This window comes from Crocuta crocuta, unplaced genomic scaffold, assembly GCF_008692635.1.
Source record: "Crocuta crocuta isolate KB4526 unplaced genomic scaffold, BGI_CrCroc_1.0 scaffold186, whole genome shotgun sequence".
Classification (NCBI taxonomy): domain Eukaryota; kingdom Metazoa; phylum Chordata; class Mammalia; order Carnivora; family Hyaenidae; genus Crocuta; species Crocuta crocuta.
The window spans coordinates 6,731,012-6,749,263 of record NW_027551569.1 but is presented as its reverse complement, the minus strand read 5'-3'; the positions used below and the strand labels follow the sequence as shown (position 1 = coordinate 6,749,263).

Genomic DNA, 18,252 nt, shown 5'->3' with positions numbered 1-18,252 from the left:
TTTTTTTTTTTTTTTTTTTTTTTTTTAAGAGAGCAGAGAAGGGAAGGGGGCAGAGAGCAAGAGAATTTTAAGCTCCATGCTTAGTGAGGAGCCAGATGCAGGGCTCAATACCATGACCCTGGGATTATGATCTGAGCCGAAATCAAGAGTCAGATGCTCAACCAGCTGAGCCACCCAGGCATCCCTGTGAAAGCTTTTGGTAAACCCTAAAGCACTATAACTTGCTGCTGGCTGTACTAGCTCAAAGATATGCTATACTTGGGATTTGTGCTGCAGAGGCATTGACTGCTGAAGTGACTGACTTGACTCTGAAACCTTGTAGAGATTTGGGGGAGGAGGGGGCATAAGAGAGCTGTTTCCCATTTGGTGTCTCCTGAGCCCTTGGTTTAGAAAGAATTGATAATCTGGGGCACCTGGGTGGCTCAGTTGGTTAAGCATCTGACTTCAGCTCAGGTCAGATTTCATGGTTCATGGTTTAAGCCCCACATCGGGCTCTGTGCTGACAGCTCAGAGCCTGGAGCCTGTTTCAGATTCCGTGCCTTCCTCTCTCTCTCTGCCCCTCCCCCCCTCATGCTCTGTCTCTCTGTCTCAATAAATAAACTATAAAAAATTAAAAAAAAAAGAATTGATAATCTGAAAGAATGAAGAGCTCTGAAAGAATATGTTCAGGTGAGGCAGCTGCACTGTAGTAATTAGTTGTCAGTTGGGGAAGTACCGTTATCTGTGGTTAGGACATTTGGTGGGACAGAAAGGGGTTCCCACCTTGTTGAGTTTGACCAGAGGGGAAGACCTCAGGGAGATCATGGGAAGACAGACTGAAAGGAGGGACAGTGATTTGCTGGGTACTGGGGCAAACTGGAAACTCTGGGCCTAAAGTGGCCCAGTCTTTGCTACTAGAGTTTAGGTAGTAAGACTTCCAGCTTCATGCATTGTAAGTAACCAGGGAAACAAACCCAGACCAAATCCCCACTGCTCAGATTAGGCTATGTGTAGTCACAAGATAAACCATAATGTGTCTTTCTCAAGCTTCAATTATATTTGAACACTTAGGGAGTAGGAAAGTTTTATTATGAAAATATAAAAGGATAATGAAAATTTATGAATTTTAAGTTAAATAAGATTCTAAAACTACTTCAGGCTTTGCCCTTAGAATTCTTCCCTTTCCTCTTCGAACATATACCCACTCTCTATTCCACATACCTGTTGCTCTCTGCCATTGAGAAGCAGGACTCTGTATGATAGAGATTATATTGGTGCCTACACTTGTTCTATCTCAGAGTTAGGAGATGAACAGACTTTTCCATTCCCAGCAGGTAACCTGTATAAGATAAGAGTTGTTTTGTTTTGTTTCTTGCAGGGGTCTCCTTATGTCAGGGACCAGGTTACCCTGACAGCAGGAAGATTGTGTAAGTATCACTGGGGAGCACAAATGTGTGGCCACAGAGTATTTAAGACTTAGTTCTAAATTTGACCATTTACTTTCTTCACTGGCTTCCAACCCTGGATATCAAGGTGGTTATGTTGATTCTCTAGACCTAACCTTGTTGATTTATGATGTGTGATCTGCCTTGAGCTTCAACCTCCTGTCAAGTGCTGGCCCAAGAGAGTGCTTGTCCTCAGGTGTCTAGATTATAAAGAAAGTGAAATTGGAACCTGCTCTTTGTGGGAATAGATATACAGGGGACTCCTAAGTATTCTGGTTGGATACAGATGCTGCCGAAGGGCTGGAGGCTTACATTTATTGTGGACATTTAGAGCATCCTCTTGGTAGCATAGTTACTCGTTTTCGAAACCGTAAAAGCAAAAGACTAGTCAGTTGAGTCCTGGGACTTTGACTACTTCGGAGGGAATGCTATTATTGCATAATGCAGTTTGGAGAAAGGCCACCCGTGTGTGTTTCAGATTAACTTCTGCTTATGAATGTTGCTTAATGCCACTTTGCATTCCAAGTATTTTCAGGGCGGTGGTAAGAGGATGCTCTCTAGTTATCCGTTAAACAGCTATCACGCTACTTTCGGTCTAGGGAGACTCTTTAAAGTGAAGCGTCAGCAGATTAGTTCCTTCTTCACCATGCATCACAATGGGATTTTCTTTTCAACTGAGAAAATGATGCACTTAGTACTAAAAGAATGAATTTCTGAGTTCTGAGTTCTGAATTTCTGAGGACAGTTACATTCATGAGTCTTTGAACTGTGTATTTTTTGATCTAGCAATTCCATTTCTAAAGATCTATACTAAAGAACTCCTGGTACACCCAGATGTCTCTCAAAGTGGCCAAACGGGATTGGTTAAGCTATGTCATGTTAACATGTTCACACTATGATAAGTGGGGAAACACCGGTTATAAAGTGATTCTGTATTTTTACTGTATGGTTTTTGTTTTTGTTTTTGCTGTTTCCAAATATTCTACAGTGAACATATAATATGTTTCTTTTTTTTTAAGAAAGCACAAGCTGGGGAGGGGTGGAGAGGTGGAGAGAGAAGGAGAGAAAGGGAATCCCAAGCAGGCTCCACACCATAAGTGGAGAGCCCGACGTGGGGCTCAGTCTCACAAACCATGAGATCATGACCTGACCTGAACCGAAACCAAGAGCTGGATGCTTAACCGAGTAAGCCACCCAGGTGCCCCTCATCTGCAATTTGAATGGAAATTGGAACAACCACAAATTTCTATGCAATAAATACAACAAATAACTGTCTGAAAGTAAATTATTAAAAAGCAAAACACTAAACTTGAGGGGTGAGATCACCCTAAGCTTATAACTATTTTTGTGTTGTCTTTTGTCTGTTTTCTGTGAATAAGGTACCCACTTTATTTTAAAAACCCTTTTATCATAAAACATCTTGGGTTTTCATGATTCAGAAGTGAAAAGAGACTTTACCCTTGACCTACAGTGCCACCAAGTTCCTTTCCCTGGGACACAGCTAGTGCTCCAGGTTCTTGAGTGTTCTCACAGAGAAGTCTCTACAGTTGCACGTTACCCGCTAGTTCTTGCCCATGAACGTGTGCTTACACATGATTATAGACTTTATGCAGATCACTTTGTGTTCTGTGCTCCTTTAGAGATATCATACATTTTCCCCTTGATTCTACATAGACCGTATAGTTATTTTGACATTATGGTAGTAAAAATATCAAAAGACAACTTAAGGGTACCTGGGTGGCTCAGTCCATTAGGCGTCCAGCTTCGGCTCAGGTCATCACATGGTCTGTGAGTTCGAGCCCCAGGTCCAGTTCTGTGCTGACACATCAGAGCCTGGAGCCTGCTTCAGATATTGTGTCTCCCTCTCTCTCTGCCCCTTCCCCACGCACACTCCGTGTGTGTCTCTCTCTCTCCATGATAAGTAAACATTAAATAAAAACAAAAGGCAACTTCCATCTGTTTAACTTTCATATCATAAAGGTGTTTGTTGTAGAATATTCAGACCGTCCTGAAGTATAGAAAGTGAAAGTCCCCATCGGTCTTAGTCATTCTCAAATGTGTATGTGTGTAACAGATAACCATGGATACCATATATATCTACATCTCCCACTCTCCAGAGTTAACCACTCTTAATGCTTTTGTGCATGTAAGGTGGTCTCATTCTCTAGTTTACATTCTATGAAGTTCGTGCCATATTGGAAAATACCTTGGTCTTTTGAGGTTCATCCTGAGTGAGTCCAGAATGGACCCGTGTGCTACCTCCAAGCAGGAGAACAGACTAGGAGATCTCCTAGGACTTTTTTGGTGGTTCTGTGCCACTCCCCTCCCCTCCCCCTCACCCTTGGCCCATAACATCTTGTTTTAATACCTAGTAACTGTCTCATCTTGCTGCCATATCTGATCTGTCTATAATTCTGCAGGCAAAAATTTCATTGTTTGTGGCACAATGGCATGTACTGCCAGGGCACGCAGTTTATCTTAGGTGGATTTAGTTAAGAAGAACGTAATCAGGAAGCCAGTTCATTTTGGTGGGTGTGCAAAGGACCAAGATGCTTATCTTTTTCTTCACTGAACCAGATGTAAGTCTCTATTTTGTGAGACGTGACATTTCACTTCAGCACAGGGTTCTGGACTCACCTGAGGAGCTTACCACTTAGAGCACCAAGTCATTCAGGCTCTGCCAGAGACCTGCTGAGTCAGAATCTCTGGGGATGGGGCCTGGACATATATGCTTTGAAAAAGTTCCCTTAGGTGACACTGATGGGCACCTCTGGCCGAGAATCACTGATTTAAAGGGAAAGTGATCTATGGTGCCTTCTCTAGACTAAAATGTGAATGGTTCACCCACTAAAGGAGTTTACTTTTTTTGTGTTTTCTGTAGTATTAACAACAGTAATGTCTTCAGTGTTCGCTTCTTCAGGACTACAGCTGTGTGCAGTAAGTACCAGCCTTCAATTCTTTGCCTGCTTGGGAATGGCGTTTTAATGGGAAGAGCAACAATTGAATTTAATTAAAAATGAAAAATATGGACTACATGTGATTTTCCTTTTTTGCTCTTTTCCTAGAGGATGATGTGATTACAGTCAAAACCCCAGCGTTTGCAGAATCTGTCACAGAGGGAGATGTTAGGTGGGAGAAAGGTAAGATTTCAGGCCTTACTGATTTCTTAAGTTTAAATACTTTATAAAGTTGTCATTTCTGTCCCCTCTGCCCCAGTAATTGGGCTCCTTCCTTCTCTTTACATGCAGTGTAATTTTTCCTGGCCCTATAGGAAAAAGGTCTTCTAACATACCTGTCAAAGGGGATTTTGTGGCTACTGGAGTCCTTCCCACTTAACAGGTGGCCTTTGACTGTCTTTTCAGCTGTTGGAGACACTGTTGCAGAAGATGAAGTGGTTTGTGAGATTGAAACTGACAAGGTAGGCTTGTCCTCTATTAGTGTAATTTTTCCTGGTCTCCCCTTGCTTTATTAACCTAATTAAAGAAAAAACACACAAGGACTTAATTATTTAAAGATAATTTTTAATTTGCTTTAACCTCCATTGTAAAAGTGTTGGAATAGCTCATTAAAAAGAAAAAAAAGCCTTAAAGGTTTATTTTTGGATTGTTCTCCGTATATGTATTATGTACTTTAGTAGCTTTAATTTTATAGTAGGGGGGTACACACCTGTGCTCGTGCACTTGTGCTCATGCATGAGCTGTTTGAAAACACATTAACTGAACGTTGCTTTAATGTTTCTGAGAAAGGACAAAGGGTGAATCTTCATAATAGCATCTACTCTTCATTAGTCTTCAGGTGTGGCCTTGGTGTTTCCTTATGCAGAGTTTTGTATATCTGTTTTGCAACTCTGGTGACTCATTGGAGATTCTAGACAATTAAATTTCTAATGCTGAGTAAAAATGTGAACCCTTTCTCCATCTGTCCTTGTTTTCCAGACATCTGTGCAGGTCCCATCACCAGCAAATGGCGTGATTGAAGCACTTTTGGTACCTGATGGGGGAAAAGTAGAAGGAGGCACTCCTCTTTTCACGCTCAGGAAAACTGGCGGTAAAGAAGTTCTCCTGCTTGTCAAGGTCTCCAGTGTTCCCCCTTGGAATTGGGGCTGAGCATAATGTACTAATTCCTTGATACCCCAAAGACTATTTGACATTCCAGTTGCTGTTAGTTGAGGGATTAAGGTGGTATTTATTTAGTGGGCACTTTAAATATAAAGTTCTAGAAGAAAGGGATATTTTACAAAACCTCGTAATAACTGCTCTTTCTGTGTATTTTCTTATGCTGGACCTTTTCTTAAAGGTATAATAGAATGAAGAAGATTCCAAAGATCGTGTTTTTGTTTTTTTTACCTTCTCCCCAGCCCCGGCATCAGAACCACATGGGGTTTTAAAATCACACAAATGCCTAGACTCCATGGTCCAGGGATTCTGATATATTAAATCTGGTGTTATCAGATCCTGGTTATTATAGTTTGTTTTGGGTTTTTTTTTTAATGCTCTCCAAGTGATTCTGATACAAAGCCAGGGCTGAGAGCCACTGTTCTAAAGTGAGAAGAAGTAATATTTCATGGTGTCCGTTCTGGAGAATTCAGCATGTTTTTTCCACCCCTGTTTTCTCATTTGTAAGAAATGAGAAATAAGGAAATGTATGGGACCTTACGGTCAGTATGTGGGGTTAGAAAAGAAAATAACTGGTTTTGTGATTCTTAGTTAAGTGCTGTGACTGCTAAAGTCTATTTCTCGTTATCAATAAAGTTAGGCAGAGAGATGGTAGATTGTATCATTGAAATTAATCAAGCTGAGATCAGGCTGAGATAATTCCCTAGAAGGCTAGGGAATAAGATCGATTTTTCCAGTTGAAGAATTCCATCTCCTGATTATTCCTTAAAAAGAATGTTCTTATTTAAATATGAAACCAGATATGTACAGTTGGATAAACTCAAAATACACATCTAATTTAAAGTTGTGAATTTATGGCTTGGCCACCTCTCATTGACTTATGAGCATTATGCTAGATGAAATGCTTTGAACTCTTTGAGCCTTTATTTTAGACTTTTAATAGTTGAGCGTATTCTTCCACATGTGATGTTATAATAGAAGAGCCTGTCAATATTCCCATAACTAGAAATGTGTTCCTTTCATGTATATGTATCAACATCTTCAATTGCCTGGGTTTCTTTTGCTTGGAAGTTTACATTGCCGTAGGCTTAGTAGGTGCTGCGAAAGTACTTGCTAAATTTGACAATCAGTCGATACTTGTGAAATCAGGAAGGTAGCTGAATTAAGTCGGTTATGTAATGTAGGACATCTAGGAGCACTGGGAAATGGAAGGATAGTGCCTCGTGTCCTTTGTACATTTCATAGTGCCTTGTGTATATGGCAGATGCCCGGGTAGAATTTGTCAAGTGATTGTACATAGAGCTTTCACTGCTAAACCTTGCTTAGTATCTGACTTGGTTGCTTTTCATTCCAGACAGCACCAATGTCTTCTGTTTTTGTTTTTCAGCTGCTCCTGCTAAGGCCAAGCCAGCAGAAGCTGCTGCTGCTGCAGCCCCAAAAGCAGAGCCTGCAGCATCGGCAGCTCCTCCTCCCCCTGCAGCACCCATACCCACTCAGATGCCACCAGTGCCCTCACCCTCACAACCTCTTGCTAGCAAACCCGGTAAGCCTCCACCTCCCACGTGTGTCTGTGGGGGAGAAGAACATCTCTCGTGTCATGTTCCCTCGCAGGGCAGAATCGGAGACCAATCATGGCTCTGAACAGGCTCCATTGACAGTTCCTTTGTAGAAGGAACTGTAGCCCATATCAGAAGACCTGGATTTGGATCCCATCTTTCTGTTTACAGCTGTGTGACTTTAGGGAAGTTACTTCTCTGAGCAGATCATTCACCTGTGAAGTGGGAATGGCACTGGTACACCTCACAATATCTTAAGGATTAAGTGACAGTACAGTATGAAAGCACTGGCACTCATCAGTGAATGTTTCTCTGATTTTCTGATGCAGCTGTACCGTATCTTCTTTTTCAGTGTCTGCAGTAAAACCCACTGCTGCCCCTCCAGTAGTTGAGCCAGGAGCTGGCAAAGGCCTGCGTTCAGAACATCGGGTAAGCCTCGGGACCACTTCCAGGAAGAGGCAGAAGGGCAGTGTTGAGATTAGTGGAGTGCGGACATTGTGGTGCCTGCGTTTGAATGGCTGACAGCTCATGGAAACTGAGTTTAAGAAGTGACTTGTTCACAGTCACATAACGGTCAGATGATAGGACTAGAACCCAAAGTCTTGAACATTTACTTGTCCAGTGGTTTTTCCTACTGTGTTGTGCTACCACTCAAAGGCCTTGGTTGAGTGAAATATTTGCACGAGACAGGAACTTAGTAACGTGCGCCCTCCCTCCCCCAGTAACCCACACTGCAGAGAGGTGGTTTGGTGAGCTCCGTTCCTGCCCCTCAGGGACACTTAGCTAAAGGCTACATAGTAGCAGTAGCTGTCAGGGGTAGACCTAAAACCTCAAGGAAGTATGGTCAAGAGTGTGGGTTCCTCTGCCTGAGAATACCTCCTAAAAATACTGTACCCTCAAAGTGTGTTGCTTGTGAGTTTCCATTCCACAGTAGCTGTTTTCATGCAAGTCTTTATCACCAGAACTTGTCCTTTTGGTGGTGATTCTTGGGCTGGCTAGCCCTATACCACACTCTTCCTTTTCATAAATTGGTTTTGGTTTTTAAATCAAACCATTTCCTGAGCCTCCATTCTTGGTCAAATGCAGGCACGTCTGAGTGAGTAGTTTTTGTCCCGGTCTCCTCATTCTTGCTCAGAGGAACAAAGCCACCACAGACAAGACAGAGCCTGGAGCTCTTGTGCTTAATTACTGTCATCCTTGACTATCCAGTCCCTGTAAGCTGAGTGCTCCCTCGGACTGAGTGGGGAGGGCTTGATCCAGAAAGATCAGATTGTCAATACTTGTCCCACTTTCAGGAGAAGATGAGTAGGATGCGGCAGCGCATTGCCCAGCGTCTGAAGGAGGCCCAGAATACATGTGCGATGCTGACTACTTTCAACGAGATTGACATGAGGTGAGCGCTCTAGTCCTCTTACTCCCTATCCCCTTCTCCTTGGAGAACACTTGAACTTGCCCCAGCTCCTACCTAGCACTAATTCCAAAACTAACAGCAAGAAGAGGGATTTCCATGCACTGTTTGTTGACTGACACAGAGTGACCCATTAGCGTCATTCTCTGATTGCGTGCTCCGTGACTTAAAAAACTTAGCCTTTTATACCTGAATCTTGTGATGTCCAATAAATGAGGCTGATAATGGTGTGAAACTCTGATGACCTGATAACTGGTGTCGAGTTGCCAAGTAGAGATAGGGCAGCTGAGCCAACAAGGCTTATGTCTGGGCCTACCCTTGAGATGTAGAACCCTTGACCGCACACTCCAAGCCAACGCACTATTTCTGCTGCTTTCTCACAGCGGCTCCTCCTTCTGTGCATTGCCAGGCGATTCAGACTTGGGTGGTAGAAAGACATAGGCTTGTCATTGCTTTCACCTTCCCAGCTTTGATAAATGAAAAGCAAGTTGTTTTGTTTTTTAAGTAAAAACCTCAGAATGATAACCAGAGGGACAATTGAGTATACCCATTTCCATGGTGAGCTGTTGACTCGCCCATTTTCTTCAAGGTTTTGATGTATACAAGTGTCAGCACTGTGAGGACAAGAATGTAGTTAAATTTTGCAGTACTTTGTACAAGATGCTATATTATATTTGAAGGGCCTGCAAGGATAAGGGAGAAAGAGCCCTACCCTTCTAGAGCTTACCATGTGGTTTATATAAACACAAAGTAAAATCTAGGGAAAAGAGTATCAGAGGAGTACAAAAACTATGAAGTGGAGAAAATGAGAGCATTTCTTTTTGAGGTGTAGGGCAGAGATAGGGTAGGGAGGGCCAGGCAATACTTGGAGGAAAGAGACTTTGTTTCTTTAATGTTTATTTTTGAGACTGAGCATGAGTCGGGGAGGGGCAGAGTGAGAAGGAGACCAGGCTCCAGGCTCTGAGCAGGCTCCAGGCTCTGAGCTGTCAGCACAGAGCCTGACACAGGGCTTGAACCCACAAACCATGAGATCATGACTTGAGCCAAAGTCAGACACTTAACTGACTGAGCCACCCAGGTGCCCCAAGATATATTATTTTTAAGATTTTATTTTTGGAGGGGCGCCTGGGTAGCTCAGTCAGTTGCGCACTTGACTCTTGATTTTTGGCTCAGGTCACGATCTCATGGTTTGTGAACTCAAACCCTGCATCAGGCTCTGCTGACAGCAAAGAGCCTGTTGAGGATTCTCTGTCTGTGTCTCTCTTTCTCTCTCTCTTTCTCTCTCTGTCTTTCTCTGTCTCTCTTTCTCTCTCTCTCTCTTTCTCTCTGTCTTTCTGTCTTTCTCTCTCTTTCTCTCTCTCTCTTTCTCTGTCTTTCTGTCTCTCTCTCTGTCTCTCTCTCTCCCCCTCCCACGCCTCTTTCTTGCTCTCTCTCAAAATAAGTAAACTTAAAAAAAAAAAAAAAAAAAAAGATTTTAAGTAATCTATACCCAGTGTGGGGCTTGACTTCACAACCCTGAGATTAAGAGTCACATGCTTCACCAACTGAGCCAACCAGGTGCCCCAGGAAAGAGATTTTTAATAGGCTTAAGATCAGCTAGCATTTTGACACAAGTAACATTGTGGGGAAAGTTCATTCCAGATGATGTAAACAAACAACATGGACCTGACACAGGAAAGTACAGGATACTTCCCTGTATCAGGAAAGTATACACTTGAGAAACACCTGATGTGAGGAATATGCGGAAAAGAATGGGAAAGGAAGTTGGATCCATACTTTGGAATGTTTTGAATGCCGGGGGTAAAAGTTTATATTTAACTCCCGAGGAAAACCATGAGGTCTTCAGGTTATCTCTTTGCTTCTTTTTATTCTAAGTGTTTACTAACCTACTTTTCATTAGGGAAATTTGTTTTCTTTTGAAGGGATCTTAAAAATATAGAGAAGGGAATGGTGTTTTGACCGTGTGCTATGGCATTGTTCAGAGTAGGGCTCCGTGGCTTATTTCACAAGATGTTCTCCATTCTGTTGTGAAGCTTCCTACAAAGACTGGATGTCATTCAAGCAAAAGATTTCTCTCCTTCCCACCCGTAGGACATAGGGAAGGACCTTGACTAATGAGTCACAAAGGCTGCAGCTTATGTTTCAGTGCATTAGGGCCAAATTGTACACAAATTGAATTGGACTTTGAAATTCTACCTAATTCCTTAAGACAAAACATGTAAATATTTGTGGCCTTGAAAGATGCAGTTGGCCCAACAGCTTTGATTGGAAGGTAAGTGCAGTAGCTGGATCACCTTTCAGCAGCTAATCGAGGTGTCACTTAACCATGGCCTGGGGTCTCACAGCAGTCAGTAATGTGGTTTAGATCGAGTGCCCTTTGGGTCTTATGCTGATCAGCTGCCCATAAGAGGCCTTTCTGAGGCCTTCTCCTCTGCCTTGTTGTCCCAGCCCCTGCCTCCAAGGGCAGAGCTCTGAAATAGAAACTACTTAATGACCAGACAATAGCATTTGGGCAGGTTTGAGAGCAGAGATGTTTATCACGTCTCTTGCCCTCTTCTGCAGCTCTTGTGTCTTGGGAACCAGTAATGTCTTTAGGGTGGTAATCCTAGCACTAAATAAGGTTAGACTCAGGAAAACAAACATTTAAACCCAATCAGCCCTCCCTAGGAAAACTTCCTTTTTCAAAGGCAAACGGTCTGAAGGGGGAGTTAAAGTTATACCATCTTCTTTCGTGCTAATGTCAAATTAGGCCATTATGGGGAGAAAAGGAAAACTGAGCGTTTAGGCCTGAGATAAAGTTAAATTCAGTTTCCATCATGGAACTGTATTCCGATAAATATTGAGTTTTCTGCAACAAAATGATGGGAAAACCATTTCCCCACTAACTGCAGTATGTATGTGGTACATCTGGAAAACTCAGTCCTAAATAACAAAGGCTGTTTACGTTGTAAAGGCTTCTCAGAAGGCCTGCTGCTTGTACTGTAATAACTTAGGTCCACACATACCTACTTTTCTAAATGCCAAGGAAATCCCATCCATTAAACTGATAATAAGGGCAAGGGCTGTGTCTTTATTATGTTTGTATTTCGAAGCCCAGCCTTGTCCCTTACATGTGGTGGGTGTTAGCACCTGTTTGAAGGAACAAATCTATGGAACTGCTAACCCTGGGAAGATGAAGAAGGAATCTGTTGACTTTCCCATGAGCCTAAGATGCCACTGGGCTGTATCTGGCCGTGTATAGTCATGAGTGCTTTTGCTCACATGGAGCCCGAATACCTGTGGAGGTTTTTAGTTTGGTTTTTGTTTCATTTTTTTGTCTTCATTATTTAGGAGATTGGAAGAGGGTCACAAGAAAGTCATAATCAAGTTTGGTGTGGATTTTTGGGACATAATTGTAACAAATAAAAAGAACATTGTTTATTTTATAGACTGTTTATGTTTAAAACAATTTTTCTTCAGAAGAGAGAGCTCATGGTTTTAGTGTAGCTAGAAGTCCCTTTCTCATCCAGGCAAGGATGTTGGTGTGCTGTGTGATCTCTTGTTCATAGAACCTGTCCCTGAAATCTGACTTCTGGACCAGGAAGGAGCCTGATAAGGGACTCAGCCCACCTTAAAGACTGATTGGACCAATTCCTTTGATTCCAGGTTTTGTAAAGGAATAAGGTTATTATATTGACCTCTGCTGGACTATTTCAAAACTTGAACTTAGGTAGATGGTCCAGAGTAAGGGGAAAATGTTTACCCAATTGTGTACACGGAATTAGAAGCTGGTATGAAAGTCAAAATAAAGGCTCTGTGGTCACTTTGTTTTGTGTTTTTGCAGTAACATCCAGGAGATGAGGGCTCGGCACAAAGATGCTTTTCTGAAGAAACATAACCTCAAACTAGGTTTCATGTCAGCATTCGTGAAGGCCTCAGCCTTCGCCTTGCAGGAGCAGCCTGTTGTAAATGCAGGTGAGTTTGTGGTGGCCAGACCCCAGGAGGTGCTGGGAGATTGTGCGGAAGCACAGACTGGCTCGCTGTCTCGCTCGCTGTCGCTGTCTCGCTCGCTGTCGCTGTCTCGCTCGCTGTCGCTGTCTCGCTCGCTGTCGCTGTCTCGCTCGCTGTCGCTGTCTCGCTCGCTGTCGCTGTCTCGCTCGCTGTCGCTGTCTCGCTCGCTGTCTCACACCCCACCCCACCACAACTCTTTCTTACCTAGGAAAACATGAGTGTCTTTCCCCAGGGACTTCTTGATTCACCTTTCTGAAATGGTGTCATGATTACTTTGTAATGCCACCCCCCATCACCCCACTCCCCCCCCCTCCCCCCAGCTGGACAGAATGGTTTCTCCTCCCGGCTCATAGTTTGGCAGCTGCTCTGCCATCAGGCAGCTCTGAGCAAGCCCAGCCTTCCAGTCTTCTCAGGTCAGGGTGGAAGCTCATGTTCTGTCTAGCACCAGCCTTCCCATGGGCCCTGGCATCTTGGGGCCTGACTTTCACACTTGGCATAGGTCCCAGGGTGACCTTTGGTTTCTGGTCACTGAACCTCATGGGAGGCCTTGGGCTCGGCCCCTCTCCCGTGGACTTGGTGCTCATTTTCCTTAGTTGCTGCTCACCTACGTCATTGCAATGTTGATCTAACAAGCAGTTCTTTCCTATTGAGACGCTTCTCTGTTCCCTGGAAGATTGGAGAGGGGACAGTGACACTTTTTGCAATCCTCAGCAGTGCCAAGGGTCCCTAAAGATCTAGAGATAGAAACTCTAGTCCCTTTCATTGAGTGGTGTGTGTTTAGGTAGGTGGAGGGGAGGTAGAGGGGTGCCTTTGCTTTGCCCAGATGTGTGCCTCTTTGTCTCTTCCATTCCTCTCAGGCTTCCTGATTGACTCTCCATCGTTTTCTTCTGCCTGCCTGGACATGTAGGCAATTCTGAGTTCTCTTGGCCTCTTTCTCACTTCACATGCTTTTCCTTGGTGGCTTATTTAACAACATAGTCATAGACTTTCTATGGAAAAGATTCCCAAGCTTGTCTTTTCTCAGCACTAGACCTAGATTTTCAGCTGCAAGTTTGCTGTTTTCCACTACCCTGCTTCCTCCTAAGCCTCCTAGAAAGAGGCTTCCTTCACCTGTTAGAGTAGGCAGTGGAATGGGTGGCACTCCCACCCCTCCCTTTGCTAGTTTGCCTTTTTGGGCCCTTGTCTGTTAAGGGAGGGCTTGGGTGGAACTAGTGAAAAAGAACCAAGTGCACACCTATCCCATGCGAGTGGGTGTATTGAGCCCTTCTGAAGGCTGCCCCCAGAACGGGCACTCGTGTGCTCAGGCTCAGTCAGGGGCACTTGGGAGACGTTACAACCGATTGGTTGGCATCTTGATTACAACTGGACTAAGAGTTGTCTGCTGCGTGTGGTGCAGTGGTTTTCAGGCTGGTTGGTCAGCCCGCATTGCAGGTTTTTATCCTATTAATGCAGTTGTTTCTGTAGTAGCCTAGGCTTGGGGAGTTGTATGTAATGTGTGTTCTCTCTCGTAGTGATTGACGACGCAGCCAAAGAGGTGGTGTATAGGGATTATATCGACATCAGTGTTGCGGTGGCCACCCCACGGGTATGTTGGGGAAAGAGGTGGGGGACTCTGCTCTTAGACTCTCCCTTTGTATGAAAATGCAGACCCCTGGGGAGATAATTTTTATAATCCTGTCTTTTCAGAAGGGAGTTAATAGAAGAGTAACCTACTTTGACCACACCACATCCTTTTATCTTAATGTCAAGCCTGAATATTTTAGACTCCTAGTCACATGGAGTAATTACTCAGTGGGGAAGGGAGACCCTGGCTTGAATCAAAGGAGTTACTATTATAAAGGGTACTATTAATTTGCAACTGAAAACAGCTTTTCACTCTCATCAGGGTCTGGTGGTTCCCGTCATCAGGAATGTGGAAGCTATGAATTATGCAGATATCGAGCGAGCCATCACTGAACTGGGAGAGAAGGTACAGTGAAAAGCAGCAAGTGTGTCCGCTGCTGGGTGGGTTGGGGAGGAGGGGCTGGAGGAGGCTGGACTCCACAGGGAGCAGGGCTCAGGGCTCCGGCAGGTGGAACCTCACTTTGCTCCAGGAGTACAGAGCCTGAGAATGGCAGTCCCCCCAGGAGCTGAGGAATAGCTCTCTGGCAGAGCTCAGCGTGCTCTTGTATCAAAAGATAGCCGAGGAGGAGGAGGCCTGCTGGGGAAGGAAAGGGGCTCGGGGCCTTGGCTCTTTCCTCTGGTGGAGCCCTGGCCCCAGGCGTTTTAGGTGAAGAGAGTTGGGTCACAGCTTACATTTCAATTTTCATTTTTAGGCTCGAAAGAATGAACTTGCTATTGAAGATATGGATGGTGGTACTTTCACCATTAGCAACGGAGGTGTTTTTGGCTCACTTTTTGGAACGCCCATCATCAACCCCCCTCAGTCGGCCATCCTGGGCATGCATGCCATCTTTGATAGGCCAGTGGCTGTGGGAGGCAAGGTAGGAATCATCCCTGCTACTGCCCTAGCGTCTCCTCCTAGATGAGGAGGGGAAATCTTACTATTCCTTATAAAAGATCCACTGTAATTTCAGACATAAGTTCCGTTCTCAGTTTCTGATTAACAGCTAGACCACTGATCCTCAAATTGTGGTGTGTGGATCAGCATCATATGGGAACTTGTTAGAAATGCAGAGTCTTGGACCCTTTCCCAGACGTGATGAAGCAGAAACTGCAAGTGATTGATACACATTAAAGTGTGAGGACCATGGAGCTGAAGGCGGCTTGCCCCTTCATCTGGAATGGTCCGCAAGCTCCATTCTCTAGGTGCTGGGGGGAGTGAGGCTACAGTTGGAAGCATGGTCCCTGCCTCTGGGAGCCAGAGGACTGCAATGGAGAGTCTGTGAGCTGCCGGGTTGTATGACGGTTTAGTGGTTCTCTGGGAGTTCAGGGAAGGACGTCAGAGGGTCTTGAGCTGGCCTAGAAGATACACTGGTAGGAAAATACTTTCTGGGATTTTCTGTGTTTAGAACCCTTCTGGGGTAGTAACTCCCTTTTGTGAATCCAACAGTCCTAGGTCTTCTCCCTTGAAAATGCTCTAACACCCAACTTGGCATACAATTTCAGAGGATTTAAGGATTTCTGGTTACTACTTAAAACTGTAACCCTAAAGAAGAAACTTCAGGCTGTCAAAATTTAAGGACAAACTTTTCCAATAGATAACAGACGAATGAAAGGGCAGAGCATATTTTTAAAAGGCACTTGTGAGCAGACTGTTTTCTTGGTTAAGCTTTCTTTAGGTGGGGGTGGGGGGGCTTTGCGCTAAGTATCCAGAGGTAACATCAGGCAAAGCTCTGGAACCAGAACCTTCTCTGTGGACTGTGCTTTCTCCTCACCCCACTTCCAGTGGGGCTTCCTCTGCTCTGCTGCAGACACACCTGTCACCTTCTCCTCCCTGCAGGTGGAGGTGCGGCCCATGATGTACGTGGCACTGACTTATGATCATCGGCTGATTGACGGCAGAGAGGCGGTAACTTTTCTCCGCAAAATCAAGGCAGCGGTAGAGGATCCCAGAGTCCTCCTACTGGACCTTTAGGAGGAAGCCACGCACCCTACACACCAACCATGCAGGAACTGAAAACCAGTCTTCTCCCTGTCCCCTCACGGGTCCCAGGTTGGCCTGGTGCCAGGCACATGTTGTTGGCCTCAAGCAAGGAAACAGGGCACTATGTAACCAGCAGCCACAGGTCTTTTCTTGGTATTCTGCCAGGCTCTCCCCTTCTCCTCTTCTCTGCACCCTTCCTTACACTCAAATATCTACTTTAGGCTTGAGGGAGAGAGAGCCTTAATGGATGCTCGTTAATATTCCTGCCTTTCTCCCATTAGTCTTTTGCCGAGATGAGTTTGCTTCTCCCCTGTGCCAGTACACTATAATAGGGAAACCACTGGGGACCATGTGATCAAGTTTGTATCTTTTGAAAGTCTGTTCTGGGCCAGGAGGGTATGGTGTCCCCCAAGCTCAGAGCAGCCTCTGTCCTGGTTGTGCACATTCTCACTCGATTATACCTGTGTGGAGGTGTCGACCACAGGCTAAGAGGTGCTGCTTTGCTTCTTAAATGACACCTTTATTCTCTGCTGTCATGGACTTCAAGATGCCTCTTCTACCTCGTCCAGGAAGCACAGGCCAGGGGATCTGGGTAGGAGGGGGGAGAGGGCAGATTTCCCCCTGAGCTGTATGTTATAGACGAGACAGGCTTACCCTCACCCTGCCCATCATCACCCCATTTTGGTACAGTAACAGCTGTGATTGTGCCGACCTTCCCGGGCTGCTTGGAACCATTGTACCACGTTGTCATTTAGAGCAGATTCTAGCCCAGCACGGCAGTGGGATGGGGCATGGTCACAGGGCTGGAGCCTGGGGAGATTGGGGGGAGGGGGCTTCCTGTGGACTGGCTCAGATTGATTTGAGCCTTTAAAGGCCACTGGTGTAAGCACTCGGCCTAAAGAGGCAGCTGTTTCTCTGTGTTTCATGGCCCTTGGGGAGCAGGGCCTTAGCACCTTTTCTGCAGAACACAGGTCTGGAGGAGGTTGGACTGTGGTGGAAACCAGCCCCAAGATGCTAATACATGGTGGGAAGACAGGCAGTGTCACCTGTGAGGTGCTGTCTCCTGTTGGGTCTGGACGCAATTATTGGAATTGCTTGGAGCGAGTTTAAATACATACATCTTGTCGTGAAAGCTACTGGGCTTCATCGCTTTGTATCCAACTGCATCCAGGCCTGAGCTTGCTGCCACTTGACACCAGGAACCACTTACTGAGTGCAGAGTGCCCGTTTGGATCTTGAGCAGAGAAGCAAGGCCTGGAGGGCGGGGTGGGGGAGGGGGGAGGGAAGGGACAGGAGCCAATACTGAGTGCCTGCAGCATCTATGTCTTCACTATTCAGAACTTGTAACTAAAATATTTAAAGAAACGGATTTTAAATGCAAATTAAAGGGCAAATGTTCTCAAAAGGTTCCTGCTTCTGCATTCCTTCTAGGTACCAAGGTGCGACTCCCCAGCACCGTGGTCATTAGCACTGGAAGCCACAGCGTGTCCTGTAGGTTACCCTGTGGCATCCCAGACTTCTGTTAGCACTGTACTCCGTTAACAGCAGAGGGAACCCTAGCGGTCAGCCAGCCAGGAAAGTGCCTGGCCTCCTGCCCCTGAGCCACCCTCCAGCCTGACTGGCCACACTCTCAAAGGGAAGTTGGTTCCCACCTTTGTGAATCCACTAATGATTTTTGCGAGGGCTTGCAGTGTTTCTGGAATGGAGTGGGGGTGGGGGTGGGGGGAACTTTACAATTTTGCATTTTGGACTTGATTGCCACATGAAGGCAGATCGCTTCCTGGGAGCAGCGGTCAGTGAGGTCAAGCAGACAACCTAGACTACCAGGGAGGGGCACACGGTGTCTAAGCTTAAACACAGCCTGCCCTCCCTTTCTACGCCCAGTCCCCACCTGCTGGTCTTAGGTGACACCGTCTGTGTCACAGGAAATGGCTCCAGAGGGTAGAACTGGAGTTAATAGGTAGGAGAATGGGTTCAACAAAAGGAAGAATTTTAGAATTAATCTGTCCTGAGCACAGTGCTGGAAGCTTTCTCTAGTAAACCTACAAAGGAGGTATTATTAGTCCCATTGTGTCAAAACGAGGTAGACTTGAAGCCCCAGAAGGGCCGGGATAACAGTATTCAAAACTCCACGCCCAGCAAAGGATCAGGTGTGCAAGCGTTTGTTGCATGG

At 45.2% G+C, this 18,252-nt stretch overlaps 2 protein-coding genes across 7 annotated transcripts in view; one reads left to right on the top strand and one right to left on the bottom strand.

Annotated features, from left to right (window-relative positions):
- The window catches only part of DLST (dihydrolipoamide S-succinyltransferase), a 19,712-nt gene extending 2,497 nt beyond the window's left edge, over positions 1-17,215 (top strand). Inside the window, exons 3-15 of the mRNA XM_077750614.1 lie at positions 1,358-1,406; positions 4,306-4,361; positions 4,490-4,564; positions 4,787-4,842; positions 5,360-5,471; positions 6,927-7,082; positions 7,448-7,524; positions 8,391-8,488; positions 12,327-12,457; positions 14,005-14,078; positions 14,379-14,462; positions 14,809-14,976; positions 15,936-17,215. Coding sequence (XP_077606740.1) covers positions 1,358-1,406; positions 4,306-4,361; positions 4,490-4,564; positions 4,787-4,842; positions 5,360-5,471; positions 6,927-7,082; positions 7,448-7,524; positions 8,391-8,488; positions 12,327-12,457; positions 14,005-14,078; positions 14,379-14,462; positions 14,809-14,976; positions 15,936-16,070 — 1,271 coding nt within the window. The 3' untranslated portion in view covers positions 16,071-17,215. The remainder of the gene's footprint in view (positions 1-1,357; positions 1,407-4,305; positions 4,362-4,489; positions 4,565-4,786; positions 4,843-5,359; positions 5,472-6,926; positions 7,083-7,447; positions 7,525-8,390; positions 8,489-12,326; positions 12,458-14,004; positions 14,079-14,378; positions 14,463-14,808; positions 14,977-15,935) is intronic.
- Positions 16,831-18,252, bottom strand: part of RPS6KL1 (ribosomal protein S6 kinase like 1) — an 18,512-nt gene continuing 17,090 nt past the window's right edge. For all 6 annotated transcript variants that reach the window (XM_077750608.1, XM_077750610.1, XM_077750611.1 and 3 more), the window contains one exon: positions 16,831-17,333. The gene's annotated coding sequence lies outside the window, so the exon portion shown is untranslated. The remainder of the gene's footprint in view (positions 17,334-18,252) is intronic.